Below are 23,678 nucleotides of genomic sequence, written 5' to 3'. Positions count from 1 at the left end.
CATTTATCTTTAAATAGAATTTATAGGAAATGAAGCGTAATTGATGTCATAATGTATATAATATGAATATACATTTTAATCTAAAGATGAAATATATATTTATAACTAGTTATATAGAGTAAAGCATATGTATTGAAAGAATGGGTTTTATATACATAGTATGTAATATAGCTCCTTTAAGCCTGCACAACCTCCTACAGACATAAAACTCTTGCGTTTGCCTTTAAGATATATACGGGGTCATATTAAGTGTAAATAAGGATGGAGTAGAGCTGAGCAAGGAAATGGAATATATGTAAGGAGGGAAGCAAAATGGTAAAAAAACGTTAAAATACTGGAAAGGTATAAACAAACTACGAAGACATAGAGAGTAAACAAGTGAGGGAGAAGAGAGGGTACATAGGTCAGGAAAGAAGAAAAGAAAAGCAAAGCAAAGTGATTGGAGGTGGAGGCAAGAAATTGGAGTGAGAATAGTTTCACATCAACAGTGAACTTGATTCCCAAAAACAATCCATTCCTAACCCACTGTGATATGGTTTTTAAGCTGGAAGCAAGGAGAATATATTCTGTATATACTTAAATCAGTTACATGGCAAACATGAGGCCTTTGGGGATATTTACAAATGTATATGGTAAGGACTTGGGAAGGGATTCATAGACAAGATGGGACATATCTCTAAATGTTTTGTTTTTCACCCAGCTTACTGCCGTTTAGTAAATGGCCCAAAAAGTGTTAGCAGTTTACATCGAAGTTATACTGTACACAACACAGAACCACAGGAAGTACAGAAACAGCCAAACCGGCAACAACAACGCACACTGCAAATTAGATTTTGCTGATAGGAATAGATGATTCCAACATAAATAACAGCCAGAGTTGCTGCTATTTAGAATTCAGTTGTATTTTCTCTTACTTGTTGCTAACATAGCTAAAGAAAGGATCAGATTGAATTCTATGAGCATACCAGTAAGAAGAGACAAATTTGGTGCTACAGTTGATTATTTGCAATACATAAGAACAAAATACAACTGATAACATTGTTTTAAAGGGGAACAATATTTTTAAACTTTTGTGAAGCTGAGTTTCTATAATTTGCAGAGCACAGTATATCAGAATATGAATTAAACCATCAAAAAGTCTGCTTTAGTTTGTAATCTGCCAGTACTTTTTTTTTTTTTTTAAGAATGATCATATAGAAACTTTGAAACAAATACTGCATTGCTGCTGTATACAGATGAGGTAGCAGTCAGGTATTAGCAGAATTTAGACAGACAGGGAAGTGAATTTCCTGAATGTTGCATAATACATATAAATTGTGCTCATTTTATGAAAGGCTGTTGAAAATTTTCGATAATGAGACTGCAGAGAAAACAGTTAAGGCATACATATCAGAGAGGGCTATGTTAACACCTGGCAGCCTTTCTTGCCTTGATGATATATAAATGGGTTCGCTGATAAAAATTCTACTTCTAGACTGAAATTCCCCTTTAAAGCAAGCACATTTGGTTAATACTTAGCCACAATTGTTAGCCCAACACCCACACACTTGATACAAGCTACAGCAAAATGAATACACCCAGCAGGGCCCTTATCTGCTGTAAAAACAACAGAAAGGGGACTTGCCAATTACCTTCATCAGCCTCTATAGCCTCAATAGTAGCTAAAGAGAAGAAAGGGTAGCAAAATGGATGAGAAAATGAGCAGAGGATTGTAACTCTTAAGAACAAGTAAGTGAGTAGCAAAGGAGCAGGAGAACTAATGTTACTGTAAGAGCTGGATTCTTGCACAAAAGACAACAAAAAGGCTACACATAAAAACTCATCTTTTCCATGTGGCAACTGTTAAGATGTATAAAAACAAGAGATTTAAGATTCCAAAGCTGGTGCAATATCATTCAAAATATTGGTTATGGCAAATATTATGATGCAGAACCATTTCTTCTCTGAACTGCTGAAAACAGAGTAATTAGAATACAGAACAAATATATTGTCAAGCATTAGCTTTAAGGTGCAACCACATTTGGATTTTAAATGTATAGTCCTTTAGAAATAACTATTTGAAAAGAACAGTCTATTAAGCAATAGTGTGTACATGATATTTTTAAACAGTTCTCTTGAGGGCATGTTTGTGTAAACAACAGCTGTATTGCCATTCAAACAACTGCTATGGAGCAGGGCTCAATTTTTTAATGTGTATAAGTAAAACTAATAATATAATAACACAGTGGTTGCACCCATACATTGATTTATTAACATGCCATTTTAGATATAGGTTAGAAGTAAATAGAACTGATTGTTCTACTATGCAAACAGAAAATTACAATGGAAAATCTCAACATTTGAAAAGATTTTCCTGTATTGTATCTTATGTCTTATGTGATGCACATTTTTATTTGCATTACCTATCGATATATACACTAAAAATTAGAAAGGGATCACAAGTAATGGTGACCTATAGGTTATATGAAGGTGAAACCATTGACTTTCCCTATTGATTAGCTAGATCTCATAAAACCATTAACTTATTTCAGAAGGTTCATTGTAATACTGTACTATAATAACATATTAACATTTTTCAAATGGAAAAATCATAAGGGCGACACCTACTCGTAGCAGCTATTCTAATTTGAGTTATACCTTGCCCTTGAAAAAACATTATAAAATAATGTTACAATGAATATACCAAAAGCAATAATAAAATGTTATTTGTAAATGATATCACTGCAAATGTGACAAACAAAAAAAGGTAAGTAAAGCAGTCAGTGCCATAAACACCCATCTGAAATTAGTGCAAACAGGAGATTGTACTTGTATTGATAAGGAACAAACATTAATAAACAGTACACTACTAAATAGTTGTTCTGTGAGTGCTGAACGTACGTATATATATAGAATAAAGTAAAACTTTCCATTTCATTATGCATTAAAACATACATAAATTGTAATTTTTTTGCATCAAACAATATACATTTTAAATCATTTACAATTCATTCTTTAATGTGTATAACCTTTTATGGGCACCTCACTTTTTAGTTGTATTCTGTATGCAAACTTATATGGAATAACATATGCACAACTAAGGATAAAGGTATAAAGACAAACATATATTATATATATCGCTCCAGTCTTTATATGTTTTTAAACTATTTTCCAAAAATGTAATATTATCATTGGTCAGTTTAACCAATCCCAGCTGAATTACTTGACCATATCTCTATTTAGTGGTGAATGAGAGGTACATATTTCCTCAGGCCATGTTGTCTGGATACTGGGAATACACAATTCAGTATTGCCTCCAAGTGTTCAACGACATATATAAAGGGGATAAAACAAATTAACTGATGTGAACCTATTCAGAGTGGTCCTCTGAGTACTTTTGCAATTTACATTAAGTTTTTTTATTCTTAGCAGTCTCTGAGATATTAACAGATATAGACAGTTCAGCAGCTCTCTTTGAAGGCCACAATCTATGCACCAATATACTTCCTGTTTTGAGTTAACCCTAGCGGTTCAAACTTTAGATTGAGCCAAAATCCAGCTATCTGCAGTCTAAAAATGCAAATATCCCAGTAGCCACTAAAACAGAATGAAATGAAATTGCAGAAGTGTGCAGAAAAGCATCATATGTAAATTTACATCAATTCTTTTCAGATTTACTTTTTAAGGGGCATCTCAAGCTTGACCCCAAACATGTGATCATTAATATAAAAGAAATGGACTTAAATTTATAATTATTTCATAATAGATATAGAAGATATAGACATAAAAGCTTTCTTTGAGGTAATTTCGTGGTTGAAAAAAAACATATGCTACAAAATTAAAATCATGTGGTGCTTTTTCAATGGAGAACTCACATGGAGAGAATTTTTCCCATGGTAAATCATTCTAAAGGCTGATCCTTAAGAGCTTATCTGTTGCCATGGCGATGTTTGCTATAATATCTATCTATATATCTATTGTATATACATATGTATATATTTATATAATATTGGACATTTTGGAGGATTTGATTGGTCACATGTCTGGTTTTTGAAATGAGACAAGATCTTTAATATAAAAAAAAATTGTTATTTTAGCAGATGTAATCCCTCAAAAAGCAGATGTCACAGTTTTGTCTAGTGATTGTTGTTCATAAGCATCATACTCCACTTAAATTATAATGCTCCAAGCAATTTAGTGAAAAAACAACTTCTCAACCATATTGCTCCATTAATGCCCAGTATTGGACTGCCTAGCATATGGATGGAATACAAAGTGCTGTTTTTATATTTGTCTATTCATAAATGCCATAAATTAAATTAGTAGCAGTTCATCAAATTCCATCTCTTGCTCTTCCCTCTGCTTTAAATAAAAACATCCATAAGGGCCAGTACTGGTTTTATAGGGTATGGTTCATTCTTACGTTGCCCCTTCAAAAGCCTGGCAAGCTAGTACATGTAACTAGGCAATCCTGGGTCTGTCTAAAGGAATTGAAAAAGGCAGGGTGCCTTCAGAAATAGTAAAGGGCGCACTCAATGTAGCTTTGCTTTTCCATCATTTTGTTTTTTTGGTTTTTTTTTTAGAAATGGCACATCTAGAAATGTAAAAACAGCATGTGTCATATGATCAGAACATAAGCTCATATTTGTATTTTGCTTTGTTCCACAAAGGTTAGATATTTATAAAAAGTATTTTTCACATACATAACAAATAGGGTTTCACTATATTTTTTTTTAATATAACAGGGAACCCATTTTTTCGATGCAATAAAAATACAATAGAAAAGGTGACTGTAAAGAAAAGTAAAAAATAAGAGTTAGTATTTTTGTTTTTAAGATATGAAGCTTGAAGAAATGTCTGCAGTATAATTACTATCATGAATAGTAACAGTTGTTAATAAGATTTTTTTTACCAAGGTTTTACATACCACACTATAAGACTATAAGATGAATAATACTGCTGAAGACATTTAAAGCATACCTAAAATATCATTACTCTTTGTTATTAAATCAAGGCCACATTTTTTAAATGTAAGAACTATTTCTTATAAGTTTCAAATATATCTGAAAATGTCTATAATGCTATCATACTGTACATAAGTACATCCCTTTGCACAGTTCAGGAAGTTATAGAGAATCCTATACGTTTGCTTTTTCTAGTGAATCGTTACTTTCAAATGGATACTTTTGACACCATTCACCAAAGAAGGGCTGTTAAGAATATATTGTGTAAGAGTTTGTGCAGTCTCAGAAAATAAGCTGGTTCCATGATGCTCCATGCAGGACTTATGTAGTGCAAAAATAATTTATTTTCAGATTATAACACGGACTGACGTTTCGGCTTTGAGAAAGGATGGAACGCCAGCAGAAACGTCATTCCGTGTTATAATCTGAAAATAAATTCTTTTTGCACTACATAAGCCCTGCGTGGAGCGGCCCGATTTGTTCGAGTTTCTATGTATTTTGATGAGGACTGCACCCAGGCTTCCTATTTGTTCTTTGTCGTGAGTGCCTTTCCTATGAACATTATATATATATATAATAATGCAAAAACAATTTTATCATGGTAATCAAAATAACTACATCAGACTGCAAGTAAAGAAACCTTGTTGATCTTGAGTAGCACTATAATCATGATCGCCCCAGCCTATGCAACATAGAAGAAGAACATAAACAGCAAGAATCAAACTTATGCCTGGCAAAGAGACTGTGTAAAATGTATCAATCAACAGAAAGCCTTTTAAATCATTCTTACCACTTTGGAGTGTTTGCTTGCCTCCAGAGAGAACACCGCTAGGCAACATTCCGGTGGGTGTAAGACCTTTTAGAGTTAACACACTTTCACTCTCTTCTCTGTTACAAAAGAAAAAAAACAAAGTGATAAAATAAAGTTAGTCACATCGTACTTCTCTAGTTATATGATCTTATTTGCATGATAACAAGCATTTTGATATAGTTTGTAATTATTTCTTGCATGTGTGCAAAGTATCTAAAAGCGGCGAGAAACTCACATAAGTCTGTGTTCAATTCCTGCTTCAGGATCAAAAACTGACAATGTTTTGGTCTTCCTTGAGACCTTTATTTCTTTTTCACCATACTTTTAAGTCCTGTGAGTGCCCTGCTATATATGACATTCTATATTTACTCCTTTGCAGTGTGCACCAAGGCATTCTCTCCAATAAGTGAGTGCTATTTTTTGCATATATATATATATTATATATATATATATGTAGAAAAAGGCTGAGGCACACACCTGATCCTTGATGAAGGTCCCGGGTCTGGAGCGAAACGTTGATCCAAATAAAATGAGTATCTTTTAATAACAATTTTTATATTATATATATATATACATATATATATATACACATATATATACATATATATACACATATATATACATATATACACACATATATATACACATATATACATACATACATACACATTATAGTTATATCAATAACATAAAAAATTGAGAAACAGAAGGATTAATTAAATACATGGAATAAATTGTAGCAACATGCTTATTTTCCTCACATGAATATTTTTAATAACTTCCCCAAATGCACTTATGTTAAAAGGTTTTCCATTTTTAACATTTTTTAATACCAGTAGGTGACTATTCTCCACGATGTACAGCTTAGCAAACCCCACACTGAGATAGCAGCTGTGGAAAGATGTGTTTACACCTGTGTTCACTGGACCCCTGCACTTGGCTATGCTCCCAGAATAAATTGGAACATAATGCCAAGTGAGAGCGAGGACAGAAAATAATTAGCTGAAAACACAGCAAGACAAACTTTGAAGAAAGTGACATACAATCTGTCAATGAACTCAAAGTAAAATGCACAGGTTGTTGCCTGCAAGATAGATATTCTCAGGGGATATATATGATACTCAGCATCATGCTTTCTGCAAAAACAAAAATACAAAATACAGTGCAAAGACATCACTTCAGTCTAATGGTCATGTTCGGAACTAAGATAGGACTAGCATTTTTCAGGCTGATTCTTTATAGAATATAAAATATGAGGTTCACTTTTGGTATTCAACTTGAAACAAAGGCAATTCATATTCCTGTTTTTCAACAGTTACATTAAGCTTAAAGCCTTAGGTATGATTTCATCATATTTATTTAGACACATAAGCGTCACAAAATATACTCTCTAGTGAGCCTAATGTGGTTATGTGCTATTCTACTGAGACACTTTCAATTGGCTCACAAAACAGATTAGATATTTGCTTTTGTGTTAGCAGCAAGTTCATCCCAAAAAAAACTGCTTAAAGGGATTATTCCCTGTAAGCACAACTGCTAACCCCTTTCAAAAAACAGTTAGTCAGTAGCTGGCTGCTTAAATTGGGCTTTGTAAAAATGAAAATGCAAGGGCGGAATGTTTATACTGCGTAAGCCCTCTTGCGATTGTTGCAAATTTTCAAAAAATATTTCCCTGTGTTTCAAATTACAGTAAAATTTAGCAGTATGATGGACAAAAGAAGAACATAAAATCTGATGGAGAATAGTTCATTAGAAACTATATTCCAAATGGATACATTTTGTGTATTTTAGCATAGAAAACATGGCTTTTCTAAACTGGTGTGTAGCTATCTACGAATAGCCATATTCTTTTAATTTTTATTGCCTTTGGGTATGCCTGTGTTACGACTATGTTCACAGTTTTTTTTCCTATAGCAAATTAAAAAATTAAAACTAGAGAAAAAAAACAGACTAGGTTGTTTCATGTTGACTTTCTGCTTTTAACTTAATGTTCAAGACTTCCTAAAAGAGGAAGGTATTTCAGGATTCTTCTATACTACACTCACCATTCATTCCCATCTCACTTTATTATTATTATTAACATTTATTTATAAAGCGCCAACATATTCCACAGCGCTGTACAATAAGTACATTGTCAGTTGCATAACAATAGAGGAAGCTGACCCTGCAGTCATAGGGGGGTCTGGACCGTTGGGTCTGCTTCCTCCATTTTACATGTAAATCCCCACTTCACGCCGGATCAGAGTTAGGAGAGCGGGCAGGGAGTTGGGATTTATACGAGTGGGCAGGGGTGACACGTCAGGACAACGGGAGAGCAGGGTTCGCTACTCCATGCTGGGCCCCTTTAAAGGAAAACTATACCCCCAAACAATGTAGGTCTCTATAAAAATATATTTCATATGCCTGCTTCATCTAAATAAACCATTTTAATTAAAATATACTTTTTTAGTAGTATGTTCTATTGGGTAATCCTAAATAGAAAATTACAATTTTAAGAATTAAGGGCCGCACATACGTGCTAGGCCACATCAGCCAATTAATGGGCAGAGTTCTGCCTTTTACTCCCACACTACTTCCTGTTACAGTTAGAGCTGCATTATTTCCTATCAGGTTATCTAAGAGAGCACACAGCCCATCACAAAATGGTGGATCAAGGGAAAGGCCAATATTTACGGATATACAGTATATATTCCAGTTTGGCGAGATTCTTTAAAGGGTCACTTAACATAATATAAACTATCTGTTAGATAAGTATTTATTCTGGGGGTATAGTTTTCCTTTCAAGATTTCTTTTGAAGGGGCCCGGCGCAGAGTAGTTATGCCACTGTCTGGGAAGAAAATACAATCTTTACTGGATAGAACAGGAATTGTCCCTAAACTGTCTGTTTTCTATCCACTGTGTAAAAAAAAAATTATATTACAAAATAAGATTTTTGTTTAAAAAAATACTTTGATTTTCAACAAAAATAGGTTCAACTAAATAGTAATATGACTCAATATCATTCATATCATTAGTGAGGAGAATAGAGTTTGGCGCATAAATAGGAAAATGGGCTGCAAAATACAACTTTATCCTTATAAGTCTTCCTTTTCTTATACATATTGTTTAATATAACTTTCCCTTATTAAATGTATTGTTTCACTGGTATATATTATGGTAAATATCAGTATCCCACATAACCTCTCTCACCTACCCTAATATCTCCTATTGTGCACACCATGGGGCTCATTAACATATCCATTAGCAGTAACCAACAATAACTAGTGATTAATAAGATTTGATTAGTTTACTGTTGATTAGTTGCTCTGGGTTACATCACTGATGCAAATTTGTTGTTAGTATTTGAGCATCAGAGTTTCCAAAATAGTTATAATATAGTTGTCTCAGTATAGACAGGCTACGCTTATACACTATCAGATTCATTATCTAGATTTTAAAAGAACCCCCCAATAGAGGCTTTTTTGTACGGTGATAATACACTCACTTTCAAAGACTAAAAATCAGCAAGAAAGAAAATTCAATCATGATGTATATATTTATGCAGAACTGTTACATAATTATACCCAATGTGTTTCAACCTGCCTCCTTTCCCATTAACTTAACAATATTACAATTAACACCATACAGTAGTACTCTAATTAGTACAGGTATAGGACCCATTATCCAGAATGCTCGGGACCAAGGGTATTCCGGATAAGGGGTCTTTCTGTAATTTGGATCTCAACACCTTAAGTCTACTAAAAAATCAATAAAACATTAAACGCAATAGGATTGTTTTGCATCCAATAAGGATTATTTATATCTTAGTTGGGATCAATTCCAAGGTACCGTTTTATTTCTACATAGAAAAAGGAAATCAGTTTTACAATTCTGAATTATTTGATTATAATGGAGTCTATGGGAGACGGGCTTTCCGTAATTCGGAGCTTTCTGGATAATGGGTTTCCAGATAAGGGGTCCGATACCTGTACTCCTAAACCTCAATAAGGATAAACTGCATAAGTGACACTTTTATTTTAATGTTTTAATTTTTTACCAAGACAATATAAGCCGCAATGGCATTTCATTTCAGAAACACATAAGAGCTTTTATCCCTCTTATGCAATTCTAGGAAAATACTGGATGCGTTGGTAATGTCGGAGAAACATTAATATCATTCTAATGCCAACCTACAGTATGTTAAACTGTGAGGATGCTATAATAAGTGTTTGGAAGTTTCCTGGCAAAAAGTGGTTACTGGTGTTCTCCTTTATGCACTTGTATTAATTTTCCTGATAAGGGCACGTATGTAGCAGGTTGAAGCATACTGGGTTATTACTAGGTTTTTTCTTTAGGTGTGCTGCTCCTACATACTGATATACTTAAATTTTAAGCCTACACACTAGGAAGTGCTCCCATTATGACACTTAAGCTTGTACAGCAGAACATACATTTGCAAAAGCTTTTAAGATGGCAATAATTCTAAAGGGATGTATTAGACCGTCACAATTTTCAGCCTTCAAGCACAGCAGTTTTATAACCTCAATTACCTTACTGCTTTAGTGTGGAGAAAAAAAAAAAAGATGTTTATTTTATGTAAGTATAAAGTGTGGATGCTTTCCCACCTCAAAACAGAGAACACTCTTGCCATTTTCCCAATAGCTCGAATCTTGTTTCTGATAACTTCCTTTCGGGCTGCAGCTGTTGCACCTGAAATGAGAACAATTAAAAAGAAAATGTTAATACCTGTCCTACCCAGTTAGGCAAAAGTGACAAGGAAAGTAAAACAAGATCCTAGACACCTAGGATGCAATGGACCTGCTTCCTGGATCCAGGTACCATCCTGCTTTGACTTTTCTTGGAAGTAAAGGATGGCTGCCTATTCTTATTGAACTAACTTTGCAGAAGTATGCAGATTTGCTACATTAACAGAAGTCATCAAACTGTACATCAGTATAAGAGTAGAAAATGTTTCAAGGAGAAGGAAAGGTAAAAACTAAGTAAGCTTTATCAGAAAGGTCTATGTAAATACAGCCATAAGCACTTATAGTAATGCTACACTGAGTCCTCTATCTAAAGAAACACAGGATTTCTTGTTTTCTTTTTTGTAAACATATTCTTAGGGTATCCAACTTCCTCTCTTAGAAAAATCTTTCATTCCAGGGGCCAGAGTATGCGCAGTTTCTTCCACTCTCCGGTCCCCCCCTCCCTTAGGAATTCATAAAACACAATCCCACCATTCTTAGGAATGTGTGATCTGAGCTATAAGGGCTTGACGGCAAACAGGAAGCTATGAACACCAAGCTAAAATGGCAGCTGCAATCAGAGAAAGCTTCTAGGGCTTTATGATAAAGTTTTCTGCAGAATAAATATAGTGTATAAGTATAGGCGGCACTAATGTGGCAAATCTACTGGCAGTAAAATGCCAAAATGACTTTCCTTCTCCTTTACTGTTGATTAAAAGTTACAATACAAGTATTTATGTATGTGCGTGCCCATGTGAGGAAGCTTGTGTTAGTATGGATATGCATGTGGTAGAAATTCAAAAGCAGTTTGCATCTTGAGCAGGGTAATAACGGATTATGAAAGAGTTAAAATTATTGTATGCTTAAGAAATGGATTATATTCCATCCTCTCTGTGACTGCATAATGCATACTGGCTAGTGTTCAAAACATATTTAAAACAGACATATTTTCTGTAACTTAGCACCAAATCTGTGATTTTATCCAAATGCACAATAAAGGCAAAAACAAGTATTAGAGATCTATGGGATAATACATTACTACAACACAGGAAAAGTTTTTAGTCACTGAAGATACTTGCAAACAGAGAACTTTTATTTGACTAACATTTTTAGATTTAAAAAAGCCAGTTTAACTATATTTTTAGTTTGCCTTATAAAAATAGTAAGAACTGCCATTTTAGTCTTGCCTACGCAGCTATTGATCTCATTGTGTTTATAACATAATTGCAAAAATTAGGAGGAATGGTGTTGTGTCACTTGGAGTAAGGCCAGATAAATGGGGATGTAATCGGCATTCTTGACTGCATATAAATTCCTAGATTGTATACCATGTATTATGCTAGCAATGGTATGCCACTGTACAAATTATGCTGGAGAATGTGAAGGAGAAGTGGCTTTTTAATTAATTAATGATATCCAATGTAAGTGCTATGAAGCAATATGCCTGCAACAAAAAGGTGATATATAGCAAAAAAAAAAACAAAAACAAAAAAAAACATCAAAAACTTTTTGGACTATTGCTGTGGTTTGACTGTTGAACAATCTGTGAATTAACCCTTTGCAGATGGGAAAGACAGCTTGCACATAACATTACAACAATGCAAGTTGACTGCTGTATAGCACTTTCCCTACTTTACCCCTAAATGTCCATAAGACAGTGATGCAAGGGGCCTATAGGAAATATTTTGGTACTAGACATGTTAATTAGCAAACATTTAGGTTTAACGTCAGAATCTACCAAGAGTGTAATTTAAGGCCCATAGATGTTTAATTAGTTTTTAGACAGGTACTGAATGGTGGCAAGACCAGTGAAAGTACATTCTGAGGGGTCCCAATGTTTACTATCTGAGCTACACCTCTACAGCATATATCCCCATTGTACCAATTTAGGCTGGACAGTCTGGGTTTATGGATTTCAAAGGAACTGGGGTTTATAAAGTTGCCATGGTTTCAGATAGATTGTTCTGTGTCTAGATGTACCTATGAATGACCAGGCAGGAGGCTGGACAGCCTAAAATAAAAGTTTTGCATTACTGACACAATTATGCTTCAATATATACATTATCCAATGGAGCTTGGACAACTATGTATGGAATACAGAACAAGTGGCTAAATGCCTCAGTACCCTGTTTCACAGAATAATAGTTACAGGGTAGTCTCAGGGTATTTTATTCTAAGTACCTATGACTTACAGAATGTGCTATATGAACAAATATGTTGTGCATAAGCTTCTCTTGTCATTTACACAGGCATTTCATATTGGTATAAAGCAGAACATATTGAAAATAGTAAATTAAATATGTTTTAAAAAGACACACAGACTGTGCAACCCAGTAATGAAATACCTTTCTTCTGTGCATAAATAAGTTGGTCTTCTTATGATAATCCAGAGGTAAACATATTAAGATAGAATGAAATTTGAAGGATGACAAAGAAAAGGGAAAGTGTGAAAAGACTACTAAAGTGAGAGGTTTAAAATAGAGTCTGTAAAATAAAACAAAGAAATATTAGGTAAAGAAGAACAAAATAAATTGTTCTGGGAATGAAGTGAGAGTGCAGTGGCACACACCACAAATGCAACTAATGAGTGGGATTAGACACTGTGAACTGCAGCCCAGCAAAACAAGGTGCCAGCAAATAATGGTTAGTGGCTGTTAGCAAGAAAGGTCAGTAATTAAAATCACAAATTCCTTTGCACTTTGCTGAAATAAATATTTCAAATAGGTTTTGCAAACTTATGGTACATAGGAGTGATTTATCATGCTGCTCCATAAAGCCCTTCAGGTTAAGGGTATGAACTGCAACCCAAACGTAGGTGTGTTTACATGGGTCCATAAACTGGAAAATACATTGGTCTGCATGATTAGCCACATGGCAGAATCACATCTGTTCAAGTAATTTAAAAGTGCTCTTGTTTTAGTAAATTCTGCTTGCAGACCTTGTAAAACAAAAAGCGCATTATCCATAAAAAGGGAGGAGAATGACCATTACCATTGACCTAAATAATATATTTATTTGCCATTAAATGCTTTATAAATTAAAGCAAACCATCTAGATCAATTTCTTCTTGATCTTTGAGGCCAATGACACATGCATAGCTCCTGAAACTGCTCTCTGCTGACCGCTTATTAGAGTCGAAAGGGGGAGGAACCTGTGCTTCTCAAACAATCACATGAAAATGCAGCACTGCTTGTTTGTCATGCAAATGGGCATTAGATACCATTAAGTGTATAAACTATACATTATTTTAGTATCTAAACACAGGAAGGCCCAATTGGAGTTATTTATTTAAGGAATTAACACTTTCGGTTCTGAAATCAGAACTCATACTCAAGGACAGTCTCACACAGCACTGGGTCTTGATTGCATACTGAGAATATGCATCAACTGACAGATATGGGAAAAATAGGTTACTGTCCTTTAAATTTTTGGGGAATGAAATAAAGATTTTGCTACTAGCCCATACTCCCGGGGGCTACGTTATCTGAGGTATGGTGACTGCATCTCACCGAAGCACAAGACCACTGATGTGAGAACTCACTAAGCAATGCACCCAAGAGGATTGACTATAAACAGATCGAAGTCCACAGTGTACATATGCCCATTAATTAAGACCCATTTTTTTTTTCTAATTTATTCTTTTCACATTGTAGCTAAAATATGTCAGAAGTCATTTCATGTGCAATGTTGTACATAAGAATAACACTGTGAAGCTAGGATGCCTCTGTTCAACATATGAATTAGTTCAGATAATTAAGACACATCGTTTTGCAACATTATGATAACGCTGCTTACATGCAAATGAATGGTGTCATGCTGCATTTTAAAATTAATGGCTTAATTAGTAAATCAGAGGAATTTAGTATTCCAATCAAATACTGTGTGTCTGGCTATAAATGCTAATTAAAATATGATGACATTAGGGTTGTCCCATAGTTACTGTTGCTATATGATTTATAGAACACGTAACTACATTGATGCTGCTCTTTCATTTCAAGGCAAAGTGGAGTTTAATGTTTGATGTTTTCAAGCTAATCAGCTACCCCAGTGACAGAAAACTAAATGATGCAAAACAGAATAAAGTGAGAGCTATTCATCACTACATAGAGGCCTGGGCAGACGTAAAGGCATTTGTCAAATTTCTGTTAATAAATATTCTCTTTGCATTTGTTTACAAGACTAAATGCAGCTGCTTTTTAACCTTTTCCATGTCTACGGCTTGGGGTGGGACAGACATTACCTTTTTTTTTAATGCTAAAATGGTATAAGGGGAATGTAATAAATATTCACAATTTTTGCTAATAGTTGTTACAGGTATGGGATTTCTTATACCAAGACTGGATATCCAGAAAGCTCTAAAATTATGTGGAGGCCATCTCCCATAGAGTCAATTTTAAGCAAATAATGATTTCTTTTTCTTTGAAATAATAAAACAGTTAATGTATTTGATGGTAACTAAGCTGCCTAAATCCGTATAGGTGATAAAACAATCCTACTGCATGTATTTACTGTGTACATTTCTTTTTTAGAATTACAGAAAAAACCTTAATCTGGATGCAGACTGGATAAAAGGTCCCATACATTTGTTTTGCAAACATGTAAGCCAGTACGCTTTTTTTTTTAAATATTAAAGAATAAGATAAATACACTTCTAAAAATTCCAAAGGAATGAATTGAAAGTGGGTGAGTTTTTCTAGGGTGAGCTCTAATCTTACATTTTGGTAAATCTGCCCCTAAATGTTCTTTATATAAAAATAAAAAAGTACCCCACCTTTAAGCAGGTCACAAATCATCAAATTTCATTGTAATAAACTATTGAATATAATTACACTGTAAAACACAGTTTCCCATTCTCAAAGGTTGATTGCATTTATGTCTTTTACATTTGTACATTCTATAGAATCTATTACAACAGCATGTGGCTTCTTTTGTGTTAGCACTGTATATTTTATAATCTATGGCAAGGAAAGATTAAGGAACCTGACACTATTCTTTGTGATATCAGATTTAGTATTCCCCGAGAAACATGAACAGTGTACAACTACATATCTTATCTTATAAGGTGATGATACTGTACTGTACCTTGCAGTTGTCATACCTAATGCCTGAATAGCTACCTCTGACCTATGTTATTTTGACTGGGGTGAAGAATTTGCAGTTCAGTAACAGCTAGCTGGGCAACATATTTTTAAATTCCCTTATTCACTGCATCATCTAAAACAAAAAATAACCATACTGAGAAATCTGGGGGTAGTTTCAAAATTTATAACATTACTTATAGGGATACTTCCTTTTTAAAATAACCCCTTTCCTGTCATTTAGTTTGTTTGCACATGCATTTATCCTTCTTCCCTGTACTGCCCAGAGGTCCCTTTTCACAGTGCACATGTACAGCATACTAACGTTGGAAGTTTTTACTGTACTGAGCATGCTTAAGTATAAGTCTAGTGAAAGACAAACCAGTAAGATTGCCATGCAAAGCTGCTTAAGAAATAAACTTTTAAATAAACATAACTAAATTCACTAGGGGTTCCTAATACATTGGCCACCCCCAGCCAATGCAGATTTTCCTTTTCTGTTCTTTAAGCAATGTAAATTGTGCTCTGGGGCCTGCAGAAATGCACAAAGCTGTATTTTGAGAACCTGTCAAGGCCACTATTATAATTTTCTCAGTCTCTCTCTCTCACACAAATATACATATAAATAAAGAGTTAAAAAAAAAAGGGTTTGAAGAGTCGACCTGGAAATTATAAGCCTCTAAATTTGACATCAGCATTAGGGGCATGATTTGAAGATCATGCATTAACTATGGAGAATGTAATTATAAGTGTTAATGATAATGATGATAAATGATATGATAATGACTTAGGAAGAATAGGCTGTATCAAATTTACTTGGTTTTGATGATGTAATAAGTAGAACAAATTCTGCTAAGGCTTATGATGCAGTGCCACATAAATGTTTGCTTTATAATGTCTGTTGGTCTTGGTGGTGCTGTTTGTATATGAACATTTATTAGAATTTTAAACCTTTATCGACATCAAGGAGGTCACTGAATGTATTTGTGTTTGCTGTTGACACAAAATGATGCAGATTATACAGGAACATTATCTCTGAGGGGAATATGGAAACTGGTGAAATGCTTCATAAGTTTAGGCACTTATTATTGAATATAATTACTAAATTACTATGGTCTTTTTTCTTTTCTTTTGTTTAGCAGCCCAGTGCTACTCTACTATACATTGGCCAGGGGAAAAAAGGAGTATAATGTCAAACTTCACATTTCTGCCACATTTTTCTGGCCTTTCCCAGGTGTCTCTATTGCCAACTTGGATCCAAGCATATGTAGTCCAGTGAAGTCTAAAAATCTTACTTAGCTGTGTGCACAAAGTCTAAGGGGCAGATTTATCAAAATGCAAGATTAGAGCTCACCACAGAAAAATTTACTTATGTTCTATTCATTCCTATGGGAGTTTTATAAGGGTATTTATCAAATGGTGAATTCTAACTCTCAACCATTTATAAATACCCTTCTCTCATAAGAGTAAATAAGAGTGGGGGAATTTTTCTGTGGCGAGCTCTAATTTCACATTTTGATAAATTTGCTCCTAAGTGTCAAGAGATCATGGGAAAAGTTAAGAAACATAGTGGTGTGGCATTGTGCTACTTTTTTTTCCCTAAAAGGAGAAGCAAAAAAACTGAATTGAAATTAAAATCACTAGGGGAGGGGGTACCTAACATCCTGGCAAGTTAATTTCAATTTCCTTGTCCTTGTTCATTATTAAATGAAAATTAGTAGGATGTGTATATATAACATTTGTTGCAATGTTTTACTGGTTATTCTATTCCTCTTATCACTGGCACATTTGCTTTAGTATTTTTCCAACTTTACATCTATTACATTCACGCTTTTGCCCTAAAACCCTTAATTACAATGCCTGGAATGGAAATCCACTCTAGCTCTTCAAGTGGCTGAGAAACATACAGATTTTTTTTTATCCTTTGGACAGGTATAACCTGCAATAATTCTGTAAATATGTAGTTTACTATACAAGAGGGGAATCTGAAAAATTAAAAAAAAAACATAACCACAAAAACAAATAAAATACTTGAATATAGTGCACAGATTTTATACAGTCTATAATTTATATGTCTCCCATGATGTAACAACATTGTTAACATGTATATTTAATTTGCTAATCACTCAATAAATATGCATTTATGTACTTGATCTTGATGAACAATTTACACTTTCCAGTAATTTTAGAGTGACTCTTTCTGTAAAATGTTATACATTTACCTGTGACCATATCCCAAATGTATTAAAGTTTTGTATAAACATTTCGTACACCCTATAATTTCAATATTGCCATGCTTCACAACAAAGTCAGAGGGTTAAGATTTAAGCTTCTTTGCACACAAGTTAAGGACGCATTCAGACAGAAAGCTATCTTTAGCTGCAAATAAGGCTCACAAGAGACCAAAAAGCACAAATATGCTTAAAATCCCCTAATGCTCTTACCATCACATGCATCTTCCTCTGATACTAGTTCATCATCTGAGCAGATACTAAGGACATTTACAAGCATTTCTGTCACTATGGAGAAACAAAGGAAACAAAAATACTTTGCATTACATTTTTAGAACTTTTCACACAAATATTACGTTATGAGCAGAATTATTTTTTCAATTACTAAACAGATACACACATTTGCAGATAACACATGATCACAGATTGTTCGGAGGGAAATACGACTGCTTGTTAAGCCTTGTGGCTTTCAAGCCTAATGATTCTAATGAGCTGGCTAAAGGGCACACTGTAACAGAGGAGCAATGTATTGTAAACCAGATTTCTCAAAACTTTATTTTGTGCTCTGTATTCTGTAAGTACATAAATAATACAGGTATCGGACCCCTTATCCGGAAACCCGTTATCCAGAAAGCTCCGAATTACGGAAAGCCCGTATCCCATAGACTCCATTTTAATCAAATAATTCAGAATTTTAAAACTGATTTCCTTTTTCTCTGTAATAATAAAACAGTACCTTGTAATTGGTCCCAAGTAATATATAAATAATCCTTATTAGATGCTTAACAACCCTGTTGGGTTTAATTAATGTTTTATTGTTTTTTTAGTAGACTTAAGGTATGGAGATCCAAATTACAGAAAGACCCCTTATCCGGAATTCCCTTGGTCCCGAGCATTCTGGATAACAGGTCCTATACCTGTACAATAAATACATTTCAACCTCTGCCTTCAATCACTTTAGTTAACCTAACAAAAACCAAATATGGCATACACCTCTGGAAATATTTTTTCCACTTAGCAAAATCCAAGTATGTATGCATGCTGATAACTCTTTTTCATTGTTTCACAATCTGCCCATCTTGTAATCAAGGGATGCTAGAACTTCAGTCCCAGACTTATGCTGGCAATACATTAAAAGATCTGCTTGTTTGGTAAGCTCACCAAATGAGCGGATCTTTCCCCAACACAGTCACCTAAGGCAGGCAACATCAGATCACAGAGATGGGGATGCAGGCCATTGGGGCAAGGGCCGCATTAGTCGATGGGACCCTTAAATGTAAATCAAACCTGTCTGATCAACATCTGGCAAAATTTTTGAGCAATAAAGCATATAATAATATTAATAATAATTATGGATGCACCGAATCCATTCGATTCAGCCTTTTTCGGCAGGGTTCTGATTAGGCCAAATCCACGGTCCTGGCCGAACTGAATCCCAATCCTAATTAGGATTTGGAAGGGGTAAATTTTTCACCACACACGGCGCCATTTACCCCTTCCAGAAGCTAATTAGCATATGCTAATTAGGATTCAGATTCGGCCGAATCCCTTGGGATGGCTTTGGGGGTTCAGCCGAACCCAAAAAACTGGATTCGTTGCATCCCTAATAATAATGCATGATTCACTACATAATTTAGATATATATTGAACTTAGAAATATGATTATAATACAATTATGGACTTTCACTTCAATTCAATAAGATCAACACAAATTATTTCACGAAAAAAAAGTTAAGAAGCAGATTTAAACATACCTTTTTCCCCAACAAATGGTAAGGACCATGTGAAAACATCCATGAAATTTGGAAGCCAATATGGATGCGGAGAACAGTTAAACTGTCGGATGTTCATGACATTATTCTCATATTTCAATACTGCAGCTAAAAGAGAAAATGTGACGTGAGGGAAAAAAGTATTTGCAAAAGCATTTGTTAAAATTCAGTGGATTTTGTTTTATAATGGTGAGAAAGTTTAATTTTCCCTTAAGCTGAATATATAGTAAATGTATTTTCATTTATTTTTACAAAAATTCTGCAAAGGTAGTACTAGCTGCAATTTTGCCACTGTCTGGCTTCAAGCTGGCAATGAGCTCCTTATTACTGCCCAAAGTGATCCACTTTCTATCTATATTTCAAAGTGATCCACTTTCTATTTATATAAAACAGTAACTTATACTTGCTCCTAACTTAAATATAATTAAAGGAGAACTATACCCCCGGGCGCAAAAAAGCACCCTCAACTATCATTGCCTAGAACTCCCTCACTTCTCCATTATTGCATAGTTTTTAAGTTTACACTCTGTCTCTATCTCTAACCACTAGCTAAAAATACAGAGTAGCGCAGCAGCGTACCTGGCCGACAGTCTTCTTACCGACTGAAGACTCTTCGGGTTTCTCCACCGATACGAACCTGCCTGCACATGCGCAGTTGGTGGTAGCAGGAAATCAGCTTCAACTGCTCATGTGCAAGCAGGGTCCGTGTCGGCAGTGAGACCTGAACAGTCGGCAAGTAGATGTTGGCCAGGTACGCAGCTGCGCTACTCTGCATTTTGAGTGTAAACTTAAAAACTATGCGATAATGGAGAAGTGAGGGAGATCTAGGCAATGATAGTTGAGGGTGCTTTTTGCACCCGGGGGTATAGTTCTCCTTTAATTATATTTAAGTTGGGAGCAAGTATAAGTTACTGTTTTATATAAATAGAAAGTGGATCACTTTGAAATATAGATAGAAAGTGGATCACTTTGGGCAGTAATAAGGAGCTCATTGCCAGCTTGAAGCCAGACAGTGGCAAAATTGCAGCAATGATAGTTAGGCTTTTTGCGCCTAGGGGTATAGTTCTCCTTTAATCCTTTTCTGAGGCAAAACAATTCTATTGGCATTGATTCATTGTTAAATTTTTATCTGAATGATGGTATAGAGATCCAAATTATGGAAAGATCCTTTTTCTGGAAAACCGGATACCTGGGACCTATACCTTACAAGAAGTGAGAATGATAAATAGCCTGATTTCACTGTGGTTGTGAACAAGGCTGTAATGGCATGATTTATACCAGGGAAATCTGCACAGGTTTTCTTATGGCCAGGAGAATAATCTATGCGATCATAGGTTTTTGCTATATAAGAGCATAATGGCCCTTTAAAGCATGTACTTTTATGATATAAGATTTGACAAGAAAAAAAAATAAAATGGATGGATAAGAATGGCTTGACATTCCAAATGTTAAACTCATGATATATTGGCTGTGAAAATGAAAATAATTACGATGCAGTTAAAACTGGAAAAAAAAAAAATGGAAAGTTATGTGCAACACTGATAGCAGTGGGGGAATGCAAGATGCCTCCTGAATACACAACATTCCCAATTAAAAGCAACATTACTTATTTATTTTTCTTTGGGGAATATTTCCATTTTCTTTTTGCTCAATGTCAGTTGAGCATCATTAAGACTTCTAGATCTACTTTGATTTTTCAATTCAAAGGAATAAGATCAATAAACATAGCCTCCTGCTGGGATATGGTTTAAACGGGAGAAAAAAAAACATTGCAGGTTTCATCATGTTATATTAAACAACATCTCATTCTGAACAAAAAAAAAAAAACATTTAAGGGAGAATGCCCCATGTTTGTAGGAGGGTAAATTGAACTTTTAGGTGCTAAAAGGCAGTAAATTTGCTTTAGTTACAACAGGGGTCCCCAACCTTTCTTACTCGTGAGCCACAGTCAAATGTAAAAAGAGTTGGAGAGCAACACAAGCATCATAAAAGTTCATAGAAGTGCCAAATAAGGGCTGTGATTGGCTAATAGGCAGCCTCTATGCACACTATCAGCTTACAGGGGACTTATTTTCTCTCTAACAATAAAACAGTAGCTTGTACTTGATCCCAACTAAGATAGAATTAATCCTTATTACAGCAATACAAGCCTATTGGTCTTATTGAATATTTAAATTATTTTTAGCAGACTTAAGTTATGGAGATCCGAATTTAAAAAAAGGAAAAGATCCCTTATCCAGAAAACCCCAGGTCCCAAGCATTCTGGATAACAGGTCCCATACCTGTACCTGGTTTGGGAGCACTGGGAGCAACATCCACGGGGTTGGTGAGCAACATGCCCCAGAGCCACTGGTTGGGGATCACTGAGTTACAGGATGGAAATAATGCTAGAAGTAACTGACCTATACCACAGTATTTCCATTATAGGAGTCTGCATGAAGTAAAAGACACAGCGTTTGCCCAGGAGCAGTAACCCATAGCAACCAATAAGATGTTTGCTTTTAAACAGGTGACCAATAAATTCTACCTGCTGATTGGAAGTTGTGGGTTACAGCACCTGGCCAAACTTAGTGCCTTTTATTACATAATACCCTTACATTGAAAACAATACACAATATACAATTTACATTTGCCAGGGGACCAGAAAAAAATGGTGTAAATCCAGTTAAATGCAAAATCAGGAAAATTACATTATGCATTAACTATTGGTGGGGTCACAAAAAAATATTTTAAAATGAGGGAAAACAAAATCAGGGTCTGTAAATTTGAGGTTTAACTGTATTTTAATATTAAAATAACTTTGTGGATTGTAAAGGTATTTAAAACTTTAGATTGTTTTTTATTTGCTTTGAACTGTATACAAAAGAATAACTTAATATACAGAGTATTTCTTTCACTTCCTTTATTCAAAGTTGTTTGAAATGACATTGTAATCTATCCATCAGATATTATATATAATGCCATTATATACTCATTGTTCTGCTTAAAACTTTTAATGTATATTCCACAAGCAGTTCACAGTCATTACTGTATTAAAACAAAGTGTATATATATATATATATATATATATAATATATATATATATATATATATATATATATATATATATATACTCTTATCTTAACTAGAATTATAGCAGCACTATATACAGTTCCTATTAACTCTCATTATCATTTCACGAGCCATACCAATGCATAGTGGTCATAAAACAGATAACGAGAGTTTGGGATTTAAAAATTTATCATGGAAAATAATTGTAACTGCATGTGATTTGCACTGGCTATTAATGATTTGGATTAGTACTCAGCACTGCTGCCGAGCCTGTACTGAGCAATAATAACAGGCCGTTTATGTGTTCAGCTGCTCAAAGCAGTTGAAGACATTCTGACAAATTGACACCTATATCAGCTTTGACAAATGTGTCAACTCGTTAAAAATTTAAAATGTATTTCTTGGCACAATCAATTACTTTCTGAACATTTAAACTCTTGTTGTAATCTGACTTCTTTGTTTGTTCTTTTATACTTTGTCTCCCCAATATTGCAGCAGCTGCCTTTGCCATGTTAAAGCGCTCTTTTGGGGTTCTTTAAAGTTCCAGCAATTTCAAACACACAGGTAATGAAGTTAAACTTAAAATGTTTCTTTGCAATATGATAATTGTAATTAAAATTGTACATATACACTAAATGGCTAATGTTCTGACACGTGTATGGGTGGGATGGCTATTATCCTGTATAAAACTCTAAAATGTTTATGAATAGAGATATTCATTAAAAGGTGATTGATAATTAATTCTAGAATGAATCTTGCATATCAAATCTTTATTATCTTAAATCATTCACATCAGCCACGCCCCAGTGGATGTTACAATCAAAGGTCCCTATCTTATTCGCCCACATAGGAAAGTCAATTTCATCAGGAGCCAATTAGCCTGTAAGTTTTATGTGGGAGGAAACTGGATTACCTGGGGGAAACCCACACAATCATGGGGAGAACATACAAGCTATTATACAGATGGTGGGATTGAACCCAGCACGCTGCAAGACAGCAATGCTAACCACTGTGCCACGGTGCTGCCCACTTCTAGACCTGTACTGACAGTTTTATTGTTTGTTCTT

The 23,678-nt window shown here is 34.5% G+C and overlaps 1 protein-coding gene across 4 annotated transcripts in view; it reads right to left on the bottom strand.

Annotated features, from left to right (window-relative positions):
• ppp3ca (protein phosphatase 3, catalytic subunit, alpha isozyme) overlaps positions 1 to 23,678 on the bottom strand; it is a 126,995-nt gene that overhangs the window by 4,854 nt on the left and 98,463 nt on the right. Inside the window, exons 9-14 of one of the 4 annotated variants that reach the window (XM_012955566.3) lie at positions 19,543 to 19,668; positions 18,002 to 18,076; positions 12,825 to 12,851; positions 10,360 to 10,444; positions 5,734 to 5,831; positions 1,632 to 1,661 (exon numbers count right to left, since the gene is read on the bottom strand). In XM_012955566.3, the coding sequence (XP_012811020.1) occupies positions 1,632 to 1,661; positions 5,734 to 5,831; positions 10,360 to 10,444; positions 12,825 to 12,851; positions 18,002 to 18,076; positions 19,543 to 19,668 (441 nt within the window). The remainder of the gene's footprint in view (positions 1 to 1,631; positions 1,662 to 5,733; positions 5,832 to 10,359; positions 10,445 to 12,824; positions 12,852 to 18,001; positions 18,077 to 19,542; positions 19,669 to 23,678) is intronic. The other 3 variants (XM_012955568.3, NM_001126508.1, XM_012955571.3) reach the window with 3 other exon arrangements.

This window comes from Xenopus tropicalis, chromosome 1, assembly GCF_000004195.4.
Source record: "Xenopus tropicalis strain Nigerian chromosome 1, UCB_Xtro_10.0, whole genome shotgun sequence".
In the NCBI taxonomy this organism is placed as follows: Eukaryota; Metazoa; Chordata; class Amphibia; order Anura; family Pipidae; genus Xenopus; species Xenopus tropicalis.
Note: the sequence above shows the minus strand (reverse complement) of the source record. Positions and strands in the feature narration are given on the sequence as shown.